Source organism: Pan paniscus, chromosome 21 (genome assembly GCF_029289425.2).
Source record: "Pan paniscus chromosome 21, NHGRI_mPanPan1-v2.0_pri, whole genome shotgun sequence".
NCBI classification, from domain to species: Eukaryota; Metazoa; Chordata; class Mammalia; order Primates; family Hominidae; genus Pan; species Pan paniscus.
The window spans coordinates 63,969,989-63,995,425 of NC_073270.2; the positions used below are offsets into that span (position 1 = coordinate 63,969,989).

The 25,437-nt window shown below is 46.3% G+C and overlaps 2 protein-coding genes across 6 annotated transcripts in view; both read right to left on the minus strand.

The window, feature by feature from the left end:
* Window positions 1–1,456: 1,456 nt before the first annotated feature.
* On the minus strand, window positions 1,457–14,040 carry ANKRD60 (ankyrin repeat domain 60). Its single transcript, XM_003846007.4, has 4 exons — window positions 13,602–14,040; window positions 8,417–8,547; window positions 6,703–6,868; window positions 1,457–4,136 (listed from the first exon to the last, which is right to left on the minus strand). Exons 1-4 carry the CDS (start codon window positions 14,038–14,040, stop codon window positions 3,826–3,828), a joined length of 1,047 nt encoding a protein of 348 aa, XP_003846055.3. The 3' UTR covers window positions 1,457–3,825.
* A 289-nt stretch (window positions 14,041–14,329) lies between these two features.
* The window catches only part of LOC100992336 (serine/threonine-protein phosphatase 4 regulatory subunit 1-like), an 82,303-nt gene continuing 71,195 nt past the window's right edge, over window positions 14,330–25,437 (minus strand). For 3 of the 5 annotated variants that reach the window (XM_034947290.3, XM_063601100.1, XM_055104968.2), the window contains 7 exons: window positions 25,023–25,208; window positions 24,604–24,765; window positions 23,574–23,674; window positions 21,533–21,653; window positions 20,619–20,753; window positions 18,066–18,207; window positions 14,330–17,305 (listed from right to left, as the gene is read on the minus strand). In XM_034947290.3, coding sequence (XP_034803181.1) covers window positions 17,148–17,305; window positions 18,066–18,207; window positions 20,619–20,753; window positions 21,533–21,653; window positions 23,574–23,674; window positions 24,604–24,765; window positions 25,023–25,208 — 1,005 coding nt within the window. In that variant the 3' untranslated portion in view covers window positions 14,330–17,147. Of the gene's footprint in view, window positions 17,306–18,065; window positions 18,302–20,618; window positions 20,754–21,532; window positions 21,654–23,573; window positions 23,675–24,603; window positions 24,766–25,022; window positions 25,209–25,437 lie in introns of those variants that run through there. The other 2 variants (XM_034947293.3, XR_010111008.1) reach the window with 2 other exon arrangements.

A 25,437-nucleotide genomic window follows, 5' to 3' on the forward strand; every position in this document is an offset into this window, starting at 1 on the left:
TGGCCAGGTAGCCGGCTCTGCTAAGCCAGTCCTGGGCGAGAAGTTCAAGTCACCTTCCAACACCACAGGTGGTGGCATCTCGTTTACAATTTCTACTGCACTGACTTCCAGAAAGGAAGCAACTTACAATTCAACACCTGTATGAGGCAGTTACTTTTTTTTTTTTTTTTTTTTTGAGATGGAGTCTTGCTCTGTCATCCAGGCTGGAGTGCAGTGGCACTATCTCGGCTCACTGCAAGCTCTGCCTCCTGGGTTCATGCCATTCTCCTGCCTCAGCCTCCCGAGTCGCTGGGACTACAGGCATCTGCCACTACGCCCAGCTAATGTTTTGTATTTTTAGTAGAGACGGGCTTTCGCCGTGTTAGCCAGGTTGGTCTCGATCTCCTGACCTTGTGATCCGCCCGCCTCGGCCTCCCAAAGTGCTGGGATTACAGGTGTGAGCCACCGCGCCTGGCCGGCAGTTACATTTTTAGAAAGGGAGATAACTCATTCAAGGAAAGATAAAAGGCAAGACAGGGGTGGGGACATTGGATATTTGCCCCAGGTGGGCATTAACCTTGGCTCTGAGCCTCCCGGCAGCCAAGGCAAGTGGAAACATGATGGCTGACTCAGCTGCCATCATCATCTGCTCATGACAAGTATGTGCATCTCTCCAGTGGGCTCCGGCCTGACAGGCTGGCGTAAGGCTCATGGGTGAGCAATGTCCCTGACAGTAACCAGGGGAGGAAGAAGACTCCGCCTTTATGTGGCCTCCAAGAAATCCAAGGATACACAATGGCATTTCCATGGGGCCACTAAGCTCAAAGGGTCAGATCATCAATTTTTTTGGTGATCAAAACTTGGGAACCCAGGAAAGGCACCAAATGGGGGTCTCCTATCTCCCCTCTCACCAGTGTCAATAATTTCACCCATGACTTCAGCAAGATTTTCCAGTCGAACTCTGAGACAATAATAGTTGGCATCTACTGAGTGCTTCCCACCTCCCAGGCCTTCCCAGCAAGCTCAGCGACCAGGATTACCCTCCTTCCTCCTCTACAGAGGACTCTTGGCTCAGAGCAGTGGGGAATTCACCCAAGGCCACATGGCAGAGCCGGTAAGATGCAAGCCAAGATCTGTGCTGACCCCAAAGCCTGTATCCCCACCTCCGCACAGGCAGCTCTTCCCCTCTGGTGACTGCAAGCCCAGCCCTACCTGGGGATGCCAGACGAGGCAAAGGAACTGGATGTCAGGGCCTGGAAGACCAGAGGAAGCTCGTGTCTGCCCTACACAGGGCAGAGATGTGCCTGACCACCATGCCGGACCACCTCCAGGGTCCAACAAAAATGCTTGAGATTGACCCCCCAACACACACTCAAAAAAAACTTTGTTGGCTCCCAAAATGTGGGGAAAAAAACCTTCAAAATAATGTTTAATGAAATATTTACAAAATGTAACATATCACCCAATGGCAACTCAATCCTTCTATGGCTCTGGATATATTTTATTTCGTAAGTGATACAGACTTGTTGAATATAAATAGAATGTCAGGATTGTCTAAAATGAAGCGCTCCCCAGGACCTACGAGTGTTCAGATGACCCTACCACAGTCTGAGCAAAATGTCACCATGAAGAGTTTGGGACCTGCCCAATGTCTGGCCAAGTGCTTAATTGAATTGGGGGTAGATGAAGATAGAATGCTTGCCCCCAGAATTTTACATATAGGAGTCAAGCAGTTGGCTCTCCAAACAATGAAGGCAGCTGGGCAGAGCTCCTGGCAAATGCACAACTTTGAGTAATGCCACTTGTTAAGTTAAAAGAGTGCCTGCATCACCCCCCTAACACTTCATTAGCTAAATGGATTGCCCCATTGGGTTGGGGTTGCTTAATATCTGCCTATTGACTTTGCAGAACGTCTGCCAAGAACAAGATCTCAGTTTTGACATAGTTGATGCTGAGCTATTTTTTTCCTCGACTATTATTTGTCTAACAGAGTGCTGAGCTGGGTACAGCCACGTACACTGAGTGTAAAACCACATCATCAACACAGATCTTACTTGCTATGACAGCAGGAAATGCAGCCAGTTAATTTAAAAGCTGACTCCAGTTCTTGGGATGGAAGTGGGAAAGGGTGGCCAGGATACAGCGCCATTTCCCATTCCCAGGAAAACTGCAATGGTCACAAGACTACTGCCACACATTTTGATTCCAAAAGTTGCTTAGAAGGTAGAGCTTTAGAGAACATAAATGGTCTGTGGGAGGTGGGAGAGTGGACCCCACACGCCACCCAGTAAGACCCGTGGCTACTCCCTCACTGTGGCATCAGAGTCTTGGATTGTTCCAGAGAGACTTTGGTTGTTTCTATCACGTTTCTCCATGAAATGAATTAGAGTTTGACAGTGAGAGGCAGTCACATGGGTGTGCCCCACATCTTCTCACTCCTTCTGTAGCAGACCACGTTCTTCAAAAATTCAAGCCAAATTTTTAAAATCAAGAGAGATACGGCCGGGTGTGGTGGCTCACGCCTGTAAATCCAACACTTTGGGAGGCCGAGGGGGGCAGATCATGAGGTCAGGAGTTCGAGACCAACCTGGCCAACGTGGTGAAACCCCATCTCTACTAAAAATACAAAAATTAGCCAGGCATGGTGGCAGGTGCCTGTAATCTTAGCTACTCAAGAGGCTGAGGCAGGAGAATCGCTTGAACCCAGGAGGCAGAGGTTGCAGTGAGCCGAGATGGCACCACTGCACTCCAGCCTGGGCAATAGAGCAAGACTCTGTCTCAAAAAAAGAAAAAAAAAAATCAAGGGAGATCCTTTCAAAAAGCCAGATTTCCAGGTCTGGAGAGCTCTAGAAAGATCTAGTGGCCTCTGCCTTTCATTTCTGCAGGAGTCAAGTCTCGGTGCTCTCTTCAGACAGCTGGCGCCATCCTTGTCTTTCCTTCTTATTTCCCACGCCCAGCTCACTCATGCACTCGGCAGGCTGGGACCCTGTAGGAACACCAGGCACATCCTGCAATGCGGTATAAGGTTTTGCAATGCAAAGACCTGAGAGTTGAGCATAGACACTCCAAGGTGGTTTGCTCAAAGGAAAGAAGGAAGGGCTATCCCAGTGCTGGCAGGAAAAGGAGAACGCTGGCAAGAGGAGACTGCATGGACCACTGGAGATGGGACAAAAGAGAAGATGTGGCGAGCCTGATTCTCATCTTCTTTTACACTGTTTCCTCCCCATCTAGCACCAACGTGTTACCTTTCAACAAGAGTAATAAGGCATCCCTTCTGGAGAGTGTGTGTGGACAGCCAAGCTCACCCAGCTTCCCTTCTGCCCCCGACTCAAGAAGCAGACCCCTCAAAGATGGCTCAGGAAACCTGGAACATTAGCTGTGGGAGCATTTAGTTCCATGGCTTTACAGACTGAAATTCACAGCCCACACTACACACGACCTCCTGACATTTGCTGGCACTTGTTTTGTACAATAACAATAGTGCTATTATCATTATTGTTATTACTCCTATTATGCCAGTGCATTAGACGGTCCCCAGAAGGGAGAGAAGGTAATTGGCTCCCATCACCCTGAGCAGCGCTATTGGGTACAATGTGCAAATAGCTTAAAATTAAAGGCTGGCATTAGAGCCTGTTCAGTCTGTAATGGATTACTAAATGAGCACAGGCTTACCTACTGCCATCAACACCCTCCAGAAATCATTTGCAAACAGGACAGATAATTTCGTATCTGATTCAGGTTAATTGCCCTGTTTTCCTGCCTCCCTGCTCACCAAGGGCCCCCATGGGATTGAACTCTGCAAAGTTGCCCAAACCAGCCTCAGCGGGCAAACGTTCCCACCAGGAGCTAATGAGGGGTCATCGTCATCTTCTCAGACCTAAACCCAGACTTGACCCTCTGCAAAGCATTCTTCATGACCAAGTCATTCAGATCCCTTATCCCCGACTTTGCTATCCGGTGGAGGAGGACCATCTGCCTCTCGCTCAGTGTGTGGTTCAGGCGGTGTGCAATGGAGATGGGGGTCTCCCCCTTGGCATCTCTGTCGTGGATGGAGGCTCCGTGCTGGAGCAGGAGGATTATACAGTCTGACCGGCCCATAGCTGCAGCCACATGCAGGGGTGTCCTGCCCAGGGGGGATCTGCTGAGGCAGCTGGCTCCTGTAAAATAAGAACATTGGCCAGAAGGAAGACATGTGGAGGGGGAACACAGGAGGGGTCCAGGGCTGTGAAGGGAGTGCTCCTCAGGGAGGTCCTGCTGCCTGGCCCAGCTCCAGTACTGCCCTGCCCCCAGTCCATTCCCCTGGCAGCAGCCAGTGATCTTTCCAGAATGCCCATATCAAACTCCTGCTCAGATCCATCACTGCCATCCCACCGGCTGTGGGGTGATGTTCTAGGTCTTTCCCGCTCACTCTCACCCTACCTTCCCATTACTCTTCCAGCATTCCCTCCTGCCATACTCTCCTCCCCCACCCCACCACCAAGGCACCAATTATACCTACCTTCCACCTTCATCCCTAAAACACACCCTGCTCTGCATCCTGCCCCAGGCCCATTCACAACATTCTCACCCATTTTATTCTGGGCTAAATCTGACCTTTCTTTAGGTTTCATTTCTTTCCTTGGGAAAATCTTCCTTAGTTCTCCCACCCCATGAAACCTCCTGTATAAGCTCAATAGACACTCTACATCTTCACAACACTGTGTACATCATTGACTATGGAATTATTTGTAACAATCTACTGACTTCCCCTCATAAACTCCAGGAGGGCAGAAAATACACACATCTGGCTTGTTGCTGTTCTCATCCCGAGCACGTAGCTCAGTGCCTGCAGAAGACAGGCACTCGGGAAATGACGCAATGGGCAGCCTGACTCATGGACAGATTTCACTTCGATTAAATTCCCCACCGCCTCCTGCAGATGGATGGGCTAATGACAGGTGTCCAATATGGAGTTGTTGAATTGAATCAAATTCTGGATAACAAATATGACACAGAAAACAAGGCAATTCAATTAAATTCAGCTGACATTTCAGTAGCCAGTTTTTATGAGCTCCGGCTGGTTGGTGAGGTAAAGTTTTAAATAGGCTCTTAGAACACCAGTGTCGACCATGACACCTCCCCCCAGCAGCTGTCTGCAGAGGACAGAAAACTTTGCAAAGCTGGCTGTAATTTTTTAACTGGTGCCTTCAAATACATCACAGGTCCATCAGAGCGAAAATGACTTTTTATGAGCTTAAAGGACTGCTGGGCTGCGCAAAGCCCATATTTCATTTTACAACAAGCAAAGAGCAGACAGGCAGTGAAGGAAGGAAGGAGAATATTGTTGAGGTAACCTTTACCCATCACAGAGGTTTGTACACCCGATGCACGGCCCAATCATCCGGCCCAGGAAGTCCAAGATGTTTTCCACTTTGCTTGGTGTAAGTGGGAAAAATAGCAATGACTGAGCTGACAGAGGCTGGAGCCAAGGCTGTGAGTAGGAAAGAAAGGGGTCTAATTTGGAGGCAAGTTGATACAGGAGACCCATGGGAAAGGCCCCTCCTGAGCCCAAACCATTGACCAAACACCGCATAACATGTTCTCCCTTTTTCCAAGGAAGCTGGTGGTCTGGGCTGTTACAGCTGTTCTCCATTGTTCTTGAGGGTCTAGGCTGTTAACAGCTGTTCTCCATTGTTCTTGAGGGTCTAGGCTGTTAACAGCTGTTCTCCATTGTTCTCCACTCCACATTGAGTGGTCTGCATCTCCATCAATGGGCATCTTTTCCCAAAAATATCCCACATCCAGGGAGGATAGAGTGTACACCTATGGAATACTATGTAAAGCTCTTTAATTTGGAGACAATGTTGGCTAAGGCTTCTGTTTCTATCTATCAAGAGAGCCAGAGAGAGAGAGAGAGAGAGAGAGGAAGGAGGCCCTTAAGTGGAGGTGGGTTGAAAAGAGAGTTCAGCATGAATGTCTTGTGAGAAAATAATAACGAGGCTTGGAGAAGGGAGAATGGTGAGCCTGCCATCCACCACAGAGCTGTGCTGGCTGGAAGGTGGACTATTTTGGGGTTTTTTCTAGTGTGTGTGTGTGTGTGTGTGTGTGTGTGTGTGTGTATGTGTGTGTGTGTGTGTTGTAGTCTCCTATCTCAGCCTCCTGAGTAGCTGGGACTACAGGTACGTGCCACCACACCCAGCTAATTTTTGTATTTTTAGTAGAGACGGGGTTTCACCAGGCTGGTTGGCCAGGCTGGTTGTGAACTCCTGACCTCATGTGATCTGCCCGCCTCAGCCTTCCAAAGTGCTGAGATTACAGGTGTGAGCCACCGTGCCTGGCCAGAGGCTAGACCATTTTGGACCGTTGCAGCATCCTAATTTCATGCGAGGCTGGAAATCACGCAGACAGCATGCGAATATTCCCAGCAATGTGTCTGGTGAGAAATGAACCAGGGATCCTTTATAGCTGCCCCTGTGTCTTGGGTCCTGAAATTTCTGCCTCACTGAAGCAGAAAGAATCTTCTCGAGACCTGGTGAAGAGAAGGAGGGCAGCCTCTGACTGGCGTGCCCTAAGACACTTGCCTAGACAGGGAGTGAGTGGCACCATGGGGACCCTGATTGGTGGCTGACAAGACACAGGTCCAGGAAACCACTGCTGGAAGGACTGGGAACACAAGACACTCTGTCCTTTCTACCTGCAAAAAATGCCAACTCATGAATATAGCAAGCTTTCTACCAGAATTACCGTGTTCTAGAAGGTACTGCACAGCATCAAAGTGGCCTCTGTGTGAGGCCACATACAACGCCACAAACGCCCTCTGAGACGTCCACTGCTTCCACTTCTCACCCTCAAAATGTTCTGAATTTGCGGTTCGGTAGAAGGAATCTTCAGTAAGCCCGAGACAAGATAGCTGGGCAAGATAAGAGGAGTTTGAGTTATTCTCAAAAGCGTGGCTACATTTTGCTGGACGGCTGATGGGGCATGCTCAGGGGAAGGCTTGCTTGAATGTCAAATTAAGGCTCATGATGGGAAAAGAGAGGTGCAAACCCTCATGAAAAGCTGAGAAACACCCAGGACAGGATGGGGAGGCCATGATTTAATGCTTTATATATGTTCAGGAAATACGAATTCGCTGTCAGTCAGGCTCGGAACGCAGGAAGGTCTTCCTGTCAATGTTTTGAAGAGAGAAAATAGCTTTGCCAGGTGTCCACAGGAAGGTGGTTGAAGCCACTGAGGAAGACACCAGCCAATATAAATGGCCTCCCAGAGGGTGACAGTCATCTCTTGGAGACCGGCTCTGGCTTTCCCATCTATTTGTGTGCCCACTGTCTCCATTAGGTTTCAGAGCAAGCTGAACACGCACAGGTGAACAGCCCGGTCACGTAACCACCTCGTGGTGAATTAAGTCTTTGAGCCTGGGAGGAAGGCTACGGGTTCCCCCACGGAGGATACTCTGCCCTGATGTGGGAGTCAGGACTGGGGCAGTGGGAGGATCAGAATCGAGACGAGGATGATGATAATTCTGACAACCTCAAACAGCAGGGAGGTGAGCCCTGCAGCCAGAGTAAGAGCCAGAAAACCAAGCATGGACCACACTGCTGGTGACAAAGGGCAGGGAGACAGAAGGGGCAGAGGAGAGTGCGGAGGAGGAGGAGCGGGAGGGACTAGGAGATGTGTCAGGGCTGGGACAGGGCCCCATCCTGCCTACCCTCCCTGCCAAGGCTGCCTCCTGCCGCACCTGCCCCGAGCCCACCCACTCTTCCAAGAGCGCCAATCCCAGCCCCTGCTACACCCAGCCTTCCCTGACCCCTTTCTGAGCAAAGAAACTCCGTCTCTTCTTCTCCAGGAGCACATAGCTTTCCATCCGAATTTCTTTTCTAGGAAGAATATAGCATTGCCCCTCGTGTCACAGTGATTCATCTTCCCTGTTGGGTACACATCTGGTTTCTATCCTCCTGCCCCCCACTGCCCACCCCTAGAGCCCAGCTGAGAGGCCAGCAGGAGCCCTGGAGGACAGAGCGCCCGCCGCTCACCCCGGGAACGAGGGGCCTCTCCCCCCGGAACCAGGCAGCACCTGGCGGAGGCCTGTACCACAGCCCCGAGCTCTGAGCTGTACGCTTCTCAGTTATCTGGAGTTCTCCTCTCAGTATTAAATTAGATTTCCAACCTTATCACTTATAAACATGAATAGAAACGTGCTGCCTCGACTCCTTTGCAGGGAGGGGTGGGGCGGTAAGTGGGTTATAAATCACAAATCGATAAACCCAGCAAAATGGTAAACCCAAGGAGTGAAGGCAAACCCTCAGTGCGGTATTTCATAATTATGACACGGCTCATCGTTCTCTCTTCCCTGCTCTGAAACTGTTACTCACATATCCGTATTAAAGATGAATTTTCCCCCCACAATTTACGGTTGCTTCGTAACATATAATATCCATTTAAAGAAGCTTGAAAACACCTTGCTGGGATCCCCTTCCACAGCCGCCAAAACAAGTTCTGTCCATCCGTCATGATGCCAGATACATAATGAAATAATCCCTCCAGGAATAACATCATGGAACTTCAGGGTAGTGTCATCCATCAAAACTCCTGCAGGGAAAAATTTTTTTTCTTTTAAAAAATTGGGTATTAAAGATAAACTACTACATTGGTTAAGTTAAGAGATTATCTGACCTTGAGTGCCACAAAGATAATTTTAGAAATATCGAATACAAATCTCATTTGATGGTGTCGCGTGGGTCTGTCTGTTGTTGGTAATGCTTTTCAGAAAATAAATTTGGTTCAGCTCAGATGGAAGCCGAAAAAAATCACAATGCCAACGATTTATAAAATTCTGTAATTATAACTTGTCCTATTGTGAAAAGGCACATGAGTCAGTAAAGTCATTTTATGAGGCAAACTCTACAAACAGAATGACTTAAACCTGAAGTAACCAGTCATTAGACGCACAGCACAATGGGGTTATACAAATCATATAGGGTAAACCAAAATACTCTTGGATAATGTCATTACCTGGCTAAAGAGGTGACAATGACAAAAAAAATGTTGGATCTTTCAAATTGAAGCGTGGGAGGGATTTTTCCACCTTGGCACTGCTGACAGTTTAGACTGGGTAACTCCTTGTGGCAGGGGCCCCTCCTCGTTGTCTGGTGTTCACAGCTTCCCGGCCTCTACCCACTAGATGCTAGCAGCATGTTCACCAAATCAAGACAATCAAACATGCCTCCAGGCCCAGCACAGTGGCTCACACCTGTCATCTCAGCACTTTGGGAGGCTGAGGTGGGCAGACTATTTGAGCCCAGGAGTTCAAGACCAGCCTGGGCCACATGGCAAAAACCCATCTCTACAAAAATACAAAAATTATCTGGGCCCGATGGCTCACACCTGTGGTCCCAGCTACTCAGGAGGCTGAGGTGGGAGGATCACCTGAGCCTAGGAGACAGAGGTTGCAGTGAGCCAAGATTGCACCACTGCATTCCAGCCTGGGCAATAGAGTGAAACCCTGTCTCCAAAAAAAAAAAAAAAAAAAAAAAGGCTCCAGACATTACCAATTGGGCTCTGGGGGACAAAATCTCCCTAGCTAAGAGCCAACGTGATGTGAGGAGCTAATGCTGACATCCACCCCAATTTGGACTTGGAGTACCAGAGCTCCTTAGGCCTCATGCTTTCTTTATGAGCAATGCCACCAACATCGAGTCTCAGCTCCGCCCAGGTGACACAGTCTAGAGTCCAACTGAGTGGGATTCATGAGTTTTCTGGTTTCATGATTCATGGCTTTGTGCTTATGTACTAGGTACTTAGTGATTACTTGGTTCCCAGACCGAGTACCTATATTCTTTCATCCTTAGGACAGCCCTCCAAGGTAGGTTTGTTATCTCCATCTGCTGATGAGCAGACTGAGGCTCACATAGCCTGTGAACAGCCACCCCAGTGCTGGCACCAGACCTGCTTCCCTCCAGGGCCACTGGCTTCTCTCTCTTGGCTCTATGAGCACCAATTTGCTACCAGAAACTCAGGATGGTAGATGTCAAGAGGGAATAGTGATCAGCAAATCTGTTAATTAGTGTCCTATTTGTGGTTCAGACACAGAGGATAACCGGTAATTAGTCTAAGTAAGACAACTTGACTCCCTACAACTTTGAAAATATTGAGTAAAGCTGTGTTTTGCTGAGACGGGCAAGAGTACAACTCCCACATGCTGAACAGCCCCTATAGAGATCGCAGTAGACCCTCTTTTTATAGACAGGTAGCCACTGCCTTGGACTTAGACAAATACTAATTATCACCAGCTAAATAAATTATCACAGTTGACAACAGACGTGTAAGGGCAACCCTGGCCCATGGATTTGCTCACCCCTTTTAGATTTGTGAATCTCAAGGTTTTCACACATGATCTCATTTGATCTCCCCCCGCCCCAAATTTTGAGGTGGGTAGGAGAGGCCTCAGAGGATTATTTATAGGCAGTAGCCCAAATTTCTTCTAATAATGAGTAGCACTGTCTGTCTTTCTTGTTTGCCACCCACAGCGAGGACTACAACAGCAGAGAGAGGTCGAGCTTCTAACAGTTGCTAAGTGCCTTTTGAGTGATAGCCCTGTGACATCAGTGTTAAGTCACCCCCTCTCTCGCGCTCCCTCTTAGCTCTCTTGGATTAATAGCCCCGTATAGCTCATCAGTGAAAACAAATGAACAGAAGGGGTGCCAGGCATTTGTAGTTGAGGATACATAATTTTCAAATTACTTGTTTGGGAACTCTTACTAAGTCCTTCAACAACTCTCCTCACTTTTAATATGTTAAATACAGACTAGGCTCAAAACACATTTCTTTCCAAATAAAGCCTCAAAAATGCTCGAGAGCATCTTCCAAACACTCCTATAGGAAAATAAATACGTCAGGAAAAGTGCTTAACCTATTTTAAAGAGAGCAAAGGAAGGTATTTTGGCCTTCACTGTGCATTTTGAGTTTCCTGCGTCATTTCTGTCCAGAGGGGGAAACGGCTCTGAGAATTCCAGAGCTGGTTTCTCTGTGTTACGGATTAGGAAACTGAGCCCAGAAGGGCAGTGTCTGGCAGCACCAAGCCCGTGGAGGCAGGCTGCTTTCAGATCTGTCTCCATCGCTCCCCAGCCCCTGCAGTACCGCTGCAGTCTCTCTGCAATATCAGCTGTTCACATTCTCTGTGCAGCAGCAGCTCAGAGATTTTTTTCTATATCTTCATTTTCTTGAAGTGTGTTGCGTTGATTTCAACCAGGTGGGGAGATGATGGAGCCCAGGGACTTTGATCCTGTTCTCATATCCTAAATATTGTAGGGAATCGGGATAGGGAAAGCCACGCCTTCGGGTCAGGGAAGGAGACTGATGGAAGGAGAGATGGGCTCTAGGGTGCCTGGCCTCCACTGGGTATCTGCCACATGGGACTTGTCTGGAGTGGGGCCCTTGGGGTCCTAATTCAGTCACAGGGAACTTTCGGTTCTGGGTTCTGATTCCGGCTGGGCTAGCTTTGAGCTCCCGATGTGAACAAGGACACAGCTTGGAATTTGGGGTTCTGATATGTACTGGGTTAGTTGCCAGTATTTGGGGTTCAAACGTAGATAGCAGCATTTGCTTTGAGACTCGGGTTCCTGTGAGGGCAGTTTACTCTGGATTTGGGGTTCTGATTAAAGTAAGGTTTGCTGTCTGTTTGGGGTCCCGATGTGAAAAGGTCTGTTCTGGGATTTGGAGTCCTCGTATGGGCAGGACTTGTTTTGGGATGTGGGGATCTGATGTAGCCCCGAGTAGTGTGGCATTTGGAGGGTAGGAATCGAGCACATCTGCCCTGAGATTTGGGGGTCTTCATGGTGATAAAATCTGCTCAAAATTTGGGCTCCTGCTATATGCAGGGTTTGGTCTGGAATTTGGGGTTCTGGTATAAATAAGGTTGGCTGAAGGATTTGGGTTACATATACAAGAAAAGTTTGCTTTGAGTTTTGGGGTACTCATGGAGGCAAGGTTTTGTTTGAACCTTGACTTCCTGACATGGACACGGCCAGCTTCAACCTTGGAGTGCTGATGTAGACACGGTTTCATATCTGGGGGTTCAGATATGTGTGGGTTTGACTTGAGCTTTGGGGTCCTGCTGTGGACAGAGTTTGCTTCATTCTTTGGAGCCCTTATGAAGATACTTTGAGGGGATTTGGGTTCTGGTATGGTCATGGTGAGCTCGGTGACTGCCTTTTAGATGTGAGCAGAGTTAGCTTTGAATTTTGGGGTCCATATGTGGGCAGGGTTCATTTTGGGCTCTGTCATCTTTATGTAGACAGAAGTGGCTAATGGATTGGGGTTCAGATGCACAAATGGTTAGTTGGAGGCCGGGGGTCCAGAATTGGGCAATTGAGGGTCATGACGTGGGTAGAGTCTGCTCTGGGATTTAGGGTTCTGTTATGGCCAGGCATAGCTTCAGGGTTTGAGGCTCAAACATGGGCAGAATTTGCACAGAGGTATATGGGGTCTTGAGGTGGGCAGCGTTTGTTTCGGATTTTGGCATCCTTGTGTGGACATGGTTGTGGAGGATTCGGGGTTCTAATAGTCATATAATTAGTCTGGCAATTTGGGATTTCAGATTTAGCCAGGTTTGTTCTTGGTTTTGGGGTCCTAAACTGGACAGAGTTTGTTTCAGCTTTGACCTCCTTGCGTGGACACAGTTGTTGAAGGATCTGGGGTTCTGAGGTAGTCATGGTTAGCCTGGAGATTAGGGGTTGAGTCTTGGGCTGGTTTGTTGATTTTGGGGTCCTGAGATGGACAGGGTTTGTTTTGATTTGGCATCCTTGCAAGACAAAAGTGGCTGGAAAATCTGGGGTTCTGAGGTAGTCATGGGTAGCCTGGAGATTTGGGGTTCAGTTGGGCATGTTTGCTCTGGATTTTGGGGTCCTGAGGTGGTCAAGGTTTGTTCAAGCCCTGGCATCCTGGGGGGGATGTGGTAGCTGGAGGATTTGGGGTTCTGAAGTAGTCATGGTTAGCCTAGAGATTTGGGGTTTGGTGTTGGGCAATTTTGTTCTGGATTTGTGGGTCCTGAGGTCAGCAGGGTTTGTTTCAGGTTTGGCATGCTTGCGTGGACATGGTTGGCTAGAGGATTTGGGGTTCTAATGTTCTCAAGACCAGCATGGAGAAGGACTTGGGGTTTGCTTTGAGTTTGGGGTACTGACATGGGCAGGCTTGCCTTGGGTTTGGGGGTTCTGCTGAGGACAGGCTTTGTTTCAGACAAGTCTTACATGAACAGAGTTGGCTTTGGGACCTGGGTTCCTTATGAAGACATGGGGAGCCTGAGGGTCTGGCTTCTGGGGGGTCCTGGCTTGGACAGGATTTGCTCAGGGTTGGCAGATGCAGCCCGATCCAGGCAGGACCTGCTTGTGGATTAGGGTCCTGCTGTGGACCAGGTTTGCCTTGATTGGGAGTCCAATTTGAACGCCGTGTGTTTGAGATTGGGAAGTCCCTCTGTGGCCAGGACCCTAAGTGGCCCTTCCATCTGGGTTTCAGGGTGGTTGGGTTTCAGGGGTTTGCTTTGACATCTGGGGTTTCTCACGTAAGCAGGCTTCCCTTTGGGAATCCACTTCAGAAGTGGACAGGGTGCCCTTGCATGTGGCCAGGGAAGGAGTCAGGGCAGGAGCCACCTTCGTCGAGGTACTGGAGCCGCTGGAGGTTGAAGGGGATGCCGACCATCAGGTCCAGCTCCTCTTTGAGCTCCCGCACGGTCATGTCGCCGCGGCAGTTTGCCACTCGGAACATCTCCCCCGTCTCCTCCAGCCGCACCCGCAGGACGAAGACGTCAGGGGCCAAGTCGGGCAAGGCACTCGCGGCCTTCGGGTCACAGACGAGCCGCTGGCTCCGGCCGCGGGCACAGGCCAGGGGCTGCGCGGGGAGGGCCCGCGAGCCCGCCGAGCCCGCCGAGCCCACCCTGGGCCCGCCGCACCCCTGAGCCCCGGCCCGCGCACCGCTCCTGCGTCCCGCATTGGGGTGCAGGCGAGAGGCGCCCCCAGTTGGCCCCGCCGCCCGCGTTCCGCCCGCCCCCGCCGCCGCCCGCCGCATAGCCCAGGCGCGGCCGCGCGTCATCCGCGGCTCGAGTGCGGTGGCCACGCGTCATCGCCGCCCCCGCCCTGACGCCCCAAGGCGGGCCCATGCCCCCCCCCCGCCCCACTGTGACGCCCAGGCCCCGCCAGGACCGCCCCCTCCAGACGCAAGGCGAGGCCCCTCCCTGCCTGCCGCCCGAGCCCCCAGGGAGACCGATGGGCGGGCGGCCCCCCAAGGTCCCGCAGTCCTTTCCCGCTCCGCGATGAACAAAGCCGCAGTTTCACGTGGCCGCGGGAGACGGTTCTTAAATAATGGAACAGGACATAAGTGCTTCCCAGAGCAACCGGGAGATTTATTGATAAATACAGAGACATCGCCGGGCGGCCACGCTCCGACAACCGGCACTGGGCCCCCCGTCCCGAGCTCAGGCCACGTCCCCACCTCCTCGAAGCCTCCAAGCTGCTGTTAATGTCAGTTCTTTTCACCAGGCAAACGGAAGGGGCATTCTTGCTGCTGTTAGGAAACGGTTACCACTTCTCCGTGTCTGTTTAAAATAGGATCTTTGCATAAATTGGGATAAATTACCTGGAGGAATTACACGTAAACAAGGCTGTAAATCACCATTGCATGCATGGCCTGCAGAGTTGTAAAGTGCAGATTTTCGTTATAAAAACACTTCTAGTATGAATGAAAAAAAAAAAAAAAAAAACCACCACCATTTCATAAACATGACTCCCTGCAGCCGATCTGGTCCCGACTTGGGGGTGGATCCCAGAAGTGGGAGACAGCCTTCCATGGAAACTTGCAAAACTGCACCAAAATCTATCAATTTTGAAAATGCTCTTGAATTCTTGGCGGAAGAAAGATACTGATAAACACATTAAGTGGGGAAATGCTCCCTTGAGAAAGGCTGGGCTGGCTCTATGAAGACACCTTTGGAGTGAGCTATGCCTGGGAGAAACCCATCTGTGCTTTTCCATTCATTCACCGGAGATGAGGCTGAGTGTTCAAGTAAACAGGAAGCTTACCTGTGGTGGTCAAATTACAAACACTCAACATGGCACCCATGAATAATTAGAAAATACAAGCGCCGAAGTGATGGGGGCGGGGGCTAGGAGGGCAAGGGGAAACAGAACAATCTTGGAAAAATCTCGGTTGTTGCAAAAAAAAGAATAAAATGTACGCTTAAAAATTATTTTTACAGAGAAATTACAGCCATAAAAAATATCTTTGCATTGGAAAGGCACTCATATTATAGAAAAATGTTAACATATAAACGGAAATTGTAAAGGTTAGATTATTTACCAAAGAGTCTCTACAATCTCTCCAAGCATGTTGTGATTCAGCATGCAAATTATACACATCACAACACAAACTGAAGCTCATTTTTTTCCTTAACGGAAAATTAAGCTCTGAATAGAATACAAGATTCCAGTTGAATAATTCTACTCGCTGCTAGATCAACAGATTTTAACAAAACAATCTCAATTTGCGGGCAATAAAAAAAAATACCAAAGCAAAACAATATCTCCATTTACTTTAGGCAAGAATTAAACACAGGATGGATTGACTGATTTTTTTTTTAATATGTAGCTTCTGATTTATTAACTCACTTTTTGCCGACGCTGCCTAAATGCTACCCTGGGGTATAATTTGCAATTCTCACATATGTACCTTATTATTATTTTGGCATGGTGTATATACGCCTATCTTTCTTTTAAAAGAATCAGTTAAATGGAATTTGGAGGTGGGAGTCACATCCTCTATACTAGAAAATTCAATACATAGCTTCAAGAATTTCATTTAAAAATAAAGACAAGACAAACAAGAAAAAGACCAAAGGGCAGAATAGAAATAGCTTACAAGCCCTTAGCAGAGCTAGCTCTTGAACCCCAAATGGGCTGTTTCCTCCTTCCTTCCCTTATCCTACCTTTGAGAACATAAAAATAGAAACACGAAAAATGACATGTGCATACATGTATGTAAAATTTGTTCAAATGGTTAGAAAATCTTAAATTACTGATTTAAAAAACCTGGTTAAATTCTAGAGCATCTTTCTCTTAGTCTAAATTTGAAACGCATGAAATCTAAGTGATGTGTGCTTAAGTCAATTTGAAGAGTATATAATGTGACCCCCGAAGTCACAGGTGCGTAGAACTTGTGGGCAGGTTCTGATCAGAACTAGGTTTTCCTTTTTTTGGTTAAGATTCTAAAGCATTAGATATAAAGTCAATATCCATGCATCTCAGTTATCAATTTCCCTCCCAAGTTTTTAAACATATAGCATATCCATATAAAAATGGAAAAACCTCAGTTATCCATTTCCCTCTCAAGTTCTTAAACATATGACAGCATATCCATATAAAAATGAAAAATCTTTCAGCTTTATGCCTCTATCAAAGGCCAACACATATCTTCATGGAAACAGTTCCTGTCAGGCGGGGAGGAGTGAGTGCCTGAGGAAAAGTTCCAAGTAGTTTATAACAAAGGCACAATATTAGAAAGACTGCCATCAATCATTCTTTAGATTTATCACATTTTTCAAAAATAAACAAATTGAACCATATTTGTAGCAACTCAAAGTGCAGCATAGATTTAAATGATGTATTTGTTCAGCTCACTGATAGGGGGCAAATACTACATTAATATATTTTCTTCCTGTCAAGAGTTATTTACATATGTACAGTATTTCAGTTAAAAATATAACACCATAAACTATATTTTATAGGAAATCATAAGGGAAGGAAATATGCAGGTCTATTAAAGACTTAAGAGCTTCTAATAAACTACTTTACTTGGAGAGGGTTGAGGGGACTTCAGATCATACAGTCTGCCATGGAGAAAAGAACTTGCTGGCAGACAGCCTGATGGTTCAGAGGCTCCAGTGCCCAGTTAGCCACCTAGTCTGCAATCTTTCCACAGACTTACTGATCAGGCTTGATCAGGATGGCCCAGCCATCCAGAAAAAGCCCCCATCAGGTTCAGTCCCTTCGGGGTACAGATGGAAAAGGCGTCAGTCACTGAGTGCACAGTATGAAAGGTTCCAAAATCTCCCCCAGCTGGTATAATACAATCAGTTCCCCTTCAAGTTATGGTAAGCCTTATGTGCCAAGCATGAAATAATCAGATTGCAACTCATCACGGAGTAGTTAATTCTGTTTTTCTAGTACAGCAGTGTCTATGATATTCCGCCGCTTTGGTTCTAGGGCTGCAAAAAAGGAAACATCTTGGTCCCGGTCTGACTGCAATGCTAAGATGGTCTCTTCAATGACTTCAAGATGAGGGTTACCGGCATTTCTAAAATACGCTAAAGAGAGAAACCATGAGTCTGAATCAGGTAAGCCATGAACAGTGTTCAAAACACACTCGGTTTTGTTTTTTGTTAGCCACATGTCAGGACAATAAATCAAAGAGTATTTCTAAAATGTTAAAGATGGACTCCCAACAGTTATGCATATTTTAAAAATTATAGTAACTATCTTTTTTCCCTGCAATACAAAAGAAATGGCAATGTGCAGAGCAGGAGCAGGTTGTAGGTAGGGTGGGGCAGGAGGTGAGGTGGCAAGAAATGTACATGTAGGGCAGAGTTCAAGATATTTTCCTATATGTGTGGTGTAGAAATAAACTATCCAAGAAACACAAAGCTTTTATTAAGTCCTGTCCAGGTGTAAATAATCCACTAGTTGGGTTACAAATGTTTTCTAACTGACCACAAAATAATACCATTAAAACATAATAGCAGTTAAGGCTTACGTTTGCTACCTTTCATAATCTTTCATGTCATAACTCAAAATTTATCAATTTCCCTCATTTCTGGAAAGCTATGTAATAATTTGCATTTTAGCATATGTTTATTAAGTATGAAGACCAAATTACATTCACTTCCTTAGTCATTTTATAAATAACATAAAATGATGCATAAAAGTTAACATATTCATTTACATAATAAACCTTACGCGTGCTGTCACACAACCTGCCTCAGTTTCCTAGAGGAAATCTAGTTGTGGCCTTTAACAACTGGTGGAGTCTACCCGAAATGTGTAAGTTCTGAAAAGTGCTCCACCTACCCTTTTCCAACAGCATCTGCCTTAGGGCCTTGGCTAGCAGAACCCTCACGTTGGGCACAGGATCTGATGCGAGGCTCAGGAGGCTGGGAAGCAGGTGCTCCACGAACTGGTCCACGGGGACACACTCCTTGCTCACCACTGCCTGCTCCAAGAAAGTCACAGCCAAAGAAATGATGTTTTCCAGCAGTCTTCTAGAAACATACACTTCTTTAATCCCAAAGAAGTCATTTCAGAATCTGTAGGTTTGAGGCGTGTGTATGAATTTTTAAATCTCAAGCACTGCATTTGGTTAGAAACACAGTTAATATTTTATTATAATTCACTACCAAGCAGTGGGTTCCAAGTAGGTTAAGATCTGGTGAGCTTAGGAGTCAGAAGTCTAGATTCAAAACCTAACTTGGTCTTAGTAGCTATGTGACTTCTGGTTAAGCGGCTTAGCCTTTCTGAGCCTCAGTTTCCTCATCTGTATGATGACAGGTCTGTTATGCAAAACATCTAGGACAATACCACCACACTGCATACAGCTGACCGGTAAGGAAGGGTCAAGAACCTCACCTCTGTCATTCACAGCGGCCGTGGCTGTCAAGTGACAGTCAAATCCCAAACCATAACCCAATGCCCAGACCTCTATAAACAATCCGTAAATGCCAGTCCTGTAGTCATACCCAGCATGTGCATATAACTTCTCCACTTACAAGACTTTACATGTATTCTCTCACTTAATTCTCAGGACTAGCCCTGGAATTCAAAATCAGCCTAGTTCTACAGGTTAAAAAAAAACTCATTTCCAATGTGGTGGTGACACCCAAAGGTCTCATAACCACCAGTGGCAGCGGGGGGGACTGCGAGCCCAAGTGTAGGTTCTAACTCCTGTGGCAGCAGGGTGGGGACTGTGAGCCGAAGTGTGGGTTCTAACTCCTGTGGCTCTTCTATGCCCGGGTAATTTGTCTCGTGGTGGATGGGTGCTGTGGCGGTGGCTGCTGGTGTTCCCTAGGTGCCAGGCGCCATGCTGGGTAGCTCAGCTTTATCAGCCCACGGAAGCCCATGACAACACTAGAAGGCAGGCACATATTCCTAGGCTCCTTTAAGCAGTGTACACGGCACCCAATGTGTAGCCTTTTACCCCTCACCCCCTCCCACCCTTCCCCCGCAGTCCCAAGAGTCCTTTTGTTTATTTCAGACTTTCTAAATCTCAGATAAAGAATTTAAAAATAAAAGCAAAAACTATTTCCTTTAAGCTTTCTCCGCAAATTGATTTGGAACATTGACTCTTCCTTCACAAAAGTCTGTGCCGTCTGTGAGTTTGTGAGTCTGTGAGTTTGTTGTTCACTCTGCCATCCACTGCCCTTCTCAGAGTGGGCTGCCAAAGCACTCCTGTAATGTCCCACTGGTCCAAGAGGGGGCGCTGGTGAGTCCTCTGGTGCCCGTGGTCATCAGGGAGAGAAAGGGGGCTTTGCGGTCTGGGGTCAGGTACGGTCCCAACCACGGCTTCACTGTACTATCAACAAAGCTGGGTGGTGGGTTCACAGAGGTTCATTACAGCAATCCCTCTACCTTTGTATATGCTTGAAAACGTGTGTAATGAAAGTTAAAATGTTTAAAACAATACTTTAGCAGAAAAAAAAAAATCATCGGCTTACACTTCCTGTGTGATCTTGAACAAGTGACCTAACCTCTCTGGGCTTCAAATGTTTCACCTAAAAGAGCTGGTCTAAAGGTAAATGGGTATGCCATGCTCAATACACATTACCTCTTGTTTTTTTTTTTCTTCCCTGAGATGGAGTCTCACTCTGTTGCCCAGGCTGAAGTGCAGTGATGCAATCTCAGCTCACTGCAACCTCCGCCTCCCGAGTTCAAGCGATTCTCCTGCCTCAGCCTCCCAAGTAGCTGGGATTAAAGGTGCCCGCCACGACACATTACTTTTTATTAGAGAATTAAATGTGTGATGTGATACCTGGCACACAAGAGGTATTCAAGAAATGGCAGCCATTATCACTGCCGTTGCTCCTAGGCAAACATAAATCACACCCTCATTTCCAAGAGGCTGAGTAGAGAGGGCGATCTGAGGAGCTGGACAGGATGATACGAACTCTACACATTTACTCTAAAGAGGTTAAAGTCTCTGCCCTAACCCACTGCCCAATTCTTCATCCTGCCTTCCTTCCAAAGCCACTGGCTAAGGTGAGGTGTAGTGGTGGACACAGACCTGGATAGGAAAGGAGTGGACTGTGGGCCTGGCCCTTACCTTACTGGATGGAAATGTGGGAGAGCAGAGACTTGTTCACTCTGTCTTTAGCATCTAGAATCTGTCTGGACCATCGTAGGTACTCAATCAATAGCTATGTGGCAAATGAGTATGCCAGTGGGGTAACCCTGGGCAAGTCCCTTCACCACACTGGGTTGGTCCCAATGTCCTGTGAGATAACAGGGCTAGGTGAACTAATTCCTCAGTTCCTGGCTAGTGCTCCAGGCTGAGATTCTCTGTCTGGTGAACTTGATTTCATCACATGGCAGATGTTACCCAGGGTAGATCCCTCCCGGGGTCTTGCTAACCTGACAAATGAAAGCGAAAGCTTGCCTTCCAACCCACTTAGAACAGTGCCGGAACCTTATGATGAGCTCATTGATGAAATTTAACCCCAATGCACTTTCACTGTTGGAATAGAACTTCTGCAGAATTGCCACGACCTGTGAAAAACATCAGAAGAGCACATTTAAAATGCTGCCATCTATTTGAATTATGAATACTACTCTACACGGAAACTAGACATTTTTATGCATCCTTCCACCTTTAAAATGAATTTATAGGCGCAGGAGAAAGTAATTTTTGTCATGGTCATCATTAGAACACAGAGAAAAAAGATGTTTAAATATAGGCAATACACACACACACATAAAACCCTTCATAAAAATGAAACTTCAAAGGAGACTGACATTAGAAAAATACATTCTTAATCTTAAGGTTTCAAATTTTAGAGCATGTCCCCTTGCTTAATAACTAAATCATTACCTTTCAGAACATGTCATTTTTATAAAATTTTAATACCATCAGAGTATCTTAAAATCAATATTGTCAAATGTGATTTTTTTTCATCATTATTCAGCTGGTGTAAAGCCCACATAAAAAAATAGGATCAGCTTTTCTACAGCAGAGTCTTTGCTCACTAAATATTTTTCTACAAAACCAAGCTGTAAATCAACCTGTATTTTAAAAACACTAACCTATGGCTTAAAGGGTTTCATATATAAAAGGATTACTCCACAATTGCCGTCACTGAAACATATAACAAAAAAAGCTATCCTACAAATTGATAAAACTATAATATAGTTCCTAATTTCAAATTTTAAAAGCTAGTTTCATAGGTTAGCTGACAAAGTAAGCCCAGAAAAATTAAAAGAGTTAAAATGGAAGATACATCAACATTCCTATTTGTAAAAATCACAGAGCAAATGCCCTGATTCCTTACTAGTTTGAAGGAGATCCACCGAACTTCAGAAACTTGATCTGCACACAACTTTAAGGCAATGTGCATTAGGTAATCATAAACATCATTGGGACTATAGAGTTCCAGAATCAGTATCAGCTGTCTGAAATTAAAAGGAAAACAACAAAAAAAAAACATTATTTTTGGGCAAAAAAAAAAAATTATTGATTTCTTTTTACTGTTATTTCATCTTACAGATAAAAATAGCCAGGCTGGGAAATGAACAGCAAAAGACCCAGCAAGATTTCGGTCTTCAGTAAAATGCCAACAGCAGAAAGCTGAGCAAAATGACCATGCAAAAAAAATGTGAACAAAATTTTAATTCTTCATCTCACACACATACAAATCAAACAAAAAGGAAATAAACTCTGTAAAATAGAGGCTGAGAAATTTATGAATACAGATTTAATATTTCAATTTTAGGTTATCAGTTGAAAAGCACATAAAACTTTAAAAATCAGATAACATAAAAATAGCCAGAATGTTGAAGTTCACAAAGGTCAACAGATCAAGCGAACACTCTGAGATTGCACGACCGCCCCGGCGTTTCTCCGACTGCAAACCGAACCGGATGCTCCTGCTCGCGGCTCTTGGCAGCACGAGGTGGTTTCACTGCAGCGAGGTCCGCTTGGAGAGAACTGGGAGCGCGTGCTCCTTACTCCGAAAGACAAAAGCATGCAGGAGACGGCTGGCTGCGAAAACCCACTACCAAAGCTTTCCCTACTTTCTAAATGGGGATGGGGAGAAGGGCATGAAAATAAATGACATTGCTTTCACCCAGGCAACGAAAGGAAATGAAAAAGAGATGGGGAGGAAGTTAGAACCAGAAGCCCGGAGTGCTGGTGAATACTTTCATATCAAAAAGCACCGTTTTCAAAAACATGATACCAATATCATGGGCACCGGAGCACAGAATTCATATCAGTCGCTGTGGCTTCAATAAGCCGGGAGATGGGAGATAGGGCGCGTAGGGGGCTAGATAACGTGGTCGGGCACTGGGGCCGCGCAACCACCCGGGGAAGCCCCGCCGGGCACCGAGCGCTCCTACTTCCCGTGCGCCGCCGCTAGAGGTCGCACTGCTTTCATGGAAAACGTGGGCCTGTTTTTCTCGACTCAGAACAGGATGCTGGGAACATGGTAAAGTGACTGAAACCTCAATCTCTCAAATTAAGCAGAATGATTAAAGACCACAGCAAAGAGAAAGGCTTTCGGTTTGCCCCTGGCATCAGCCAAATCATATCCTGAATAGCTGCAAAAGCCTGATGAATTTATTCAGGGAAGACAACTATTTGAGAGATTTCTAGTTGTGGATGAGAAAAATGAAAACTAAAGACACCGAAATGAAAACAAGGTAAAAACTAAAACCCAAACAACAACTGCCACAAACAAATTCCCTCCACACCGTGAAAGGCACATTATATACCTTAGGAAGGGGAGTTATTTAAACTGATGCTTCCACCCTTTCATCATCACTAAAGCCTGGAACATTCCTTTTGCCAGCTCAAGACAGAATTAAATAACTCCTTCAGGCACAAAATGATGTGCAGATAGGAGCCACCTTGGGGAACCTTTTTGTTTCATAATCATCTCATCTGGGTTAGACCCCTTCCTGTCTCCCACAGTAGCTAAAGGGCATTAAGCATGCTGTACCCTACGGAGAGGACCACACTCAGAATGTTCAGGAAAGCTCTGGTAAAAACTGCTCCGATTAATAGAAAAACACTGAAGAGTGGGTGATTCATCTTTTATTTGGTTCAAATAAATTGCCTTCTAGAACAGCAGAACACTCTAATTCGAAAGTGACTCAAGCCCTGTCTTCATCTGAAAATGAATGTCTCCCCGGAGACTGTGGTATTTGTAACTCAGGGTTTTTGGAATTCTGTTTATACCTTAATAAAAACATAATCTCTTTATCTAAAAGAACACTATTGCTGCTGCTTTAGAAATCAATTATATGGTAAGAAAATTAAGATTTATTCCATCTAGTTTGCTTTCTCATATCCCCAAATATGTTTTTACTTACTCTGCTAGTTCATATCGAAACCTCCAATTCCTGCTGTTATCAGTCACTACAAATTCTTGAAGCTGATAAAGATAGTCTCTCCTCTTGTCTTCATGAAGCAACTATTTTTTAAAAATGTATATATAAACAAACATGTATAATCCTTCAAAATGACCCCAAATGCCCCCTTTTATTCCACTTCCAATTATACATTTGTCACTGGCAAGAACTTTTGCATTTCCCCTACACCTCGTCATCTATCACGCAGCGTGGCTGCGAATGAACACTGCTGTACACTGACATCAAATGCATCCCTGAACACCTCCAACCTTTTCCCCTGGCTAGGACATGTGCTTATTATGTATTTCTGAATGCCCCTGAGGTCTTCCTGCTTTAGTAATTTCCTATCTAAAAACAAAAAAACAAACAAACAAAAACCCAGTCTGTGTGTGTTTGGAAGACAGCGTGCCAGTGCCGCTTCCCAGGGAGCGAGGCTGCTCGGCACCAGGAGAGGAGAGACTCAGCTGGAGCAACACACACCAGAGTCCGTGAAGGGCAGCTCTTGGTCATGTGGATGAGAGTAATTAATTTCTCTAGGTCATTTTTAAACTCTTATTTTTATATTCATCATTCATTTGGGGGGGTGGGGGGGAAGCCAGAAGGGAAGCAGCAGCGACTTGCAGAAAAAGTGCTTCATGCAGAACAGAGGTTGGACTTCAGCCCAGGCTCTTCCCCTGGGTGACTTCTGGGCAAGTCAGGTCACTACCTGGGGGCCTTGGTTTCTTCTTTTGCAAAGAGTATGCTAGGCTTTGTGTCTACCATCTTCCACAGAATTAAAACTCTAATGGGCAGGAAAATTAGGAGAAAAAAGTTTAAAATATTTACCCATCACTGAAAGAACATCCACTTTGAGATTATGGATGGTACATTTCAGCTAAAGAAAGCTAAACAACTGCATTGTTTTTTTCACTGACACCATAGACATCCAGGGCTTCACAAATTTGATTCGGAGAGAGGAGGCTTGTTTTTTGCTTTTAACCCTTCTTCCTACCTTTAGAAAATCATACAGGTGTTTAAGAACTCCTATTCGCACTTCATCCAGATCCTTTAAAAATCCATTGAAGATAGGCACCAGGTCAGCTGCTGTTAACTGATCCCCAAGAATCACAGCCAGCTCGTGAATGGAGAAGGCTAGGGTTCGCCGTACCTTCCACTAGGGGTGCATAGCAGACACACGAATCACGACAAGCAAGTGCAATTCAACCTCTTCCGTATCTTACATGGCATTTTTGGAGCAAAATGAATACTGCCAGGTGTTGGCCACTTAAAGCTTTATTTCATCAGAGACCAGTAAACATGCCAATTTGCATCCACATAAAATTCAGGCCAATAAGCCTTGCTGCAGCTTCCCTTTTCTCCCTAATGAATGACCCACCCTCTTTCTGCACGTGCCTCTGGAAAGGCTTTTACCTGTACATCAGAAGCCAGTGTTTCATATGTATCTTTCAGGCAGTGCCAATTTTGCCTGCCCAGGGTCAGTGCCACCCCTGGGAGGCTGTAGGCACAGTGTTTGGCTATGTCAGTATCGACAGTCTGGGCTCGAGCTGGGTCAGTCATGGACACATACTGATCTAGCAGCAGCTGAGGTATTACATCCTGGGAAATGAGAGAGAAAGGAGGCCATCGTGAATGCAGGAAAATACTCATGAAAAACAAGGAGTTTGGAGTTTAGAGGTGAAAACAATAAAGCAGAAATGTGAGAGGAACATGAGGCCTTCCTAAAGCCAAAGGGCTTCGGATTGCCAACTCTGTTTTCTCCAGAGAGTGGGTTTTCAATTTTGCTTGAGGTGAAAGCAACACGCAGAACTCACCTTTTTAAGATTGG

What these genes read in the sequence shown, in the direction of transcription:
- ANKRD60 (XM_003846007.4), bottom strand. Translation starts at nt 14,040, where the DNA reads ATGACGCGCGGCCGCGCCTGGGCTATGCGGCGGGCGGCGGCGGGGGCG. An exon ending in TGGAAGGGGATCCCAGCAAG is followed by an intron (nt 6,869 to 8,416) that starts GTGTTTTCAAGC and finishes TATCTTGCCCAG; the next exon opens with CTATCTTGTCTCGGGCTTAC. An exon ending in GCAGTACCTTCTAGAACACG is followed by an intron (nt 4,137 to 6,702) that starts GTAATTCTGGTA and finishes CTTATTTTACAG; the next exon opens with GAGCCAGCTGCCTCAGCAGA.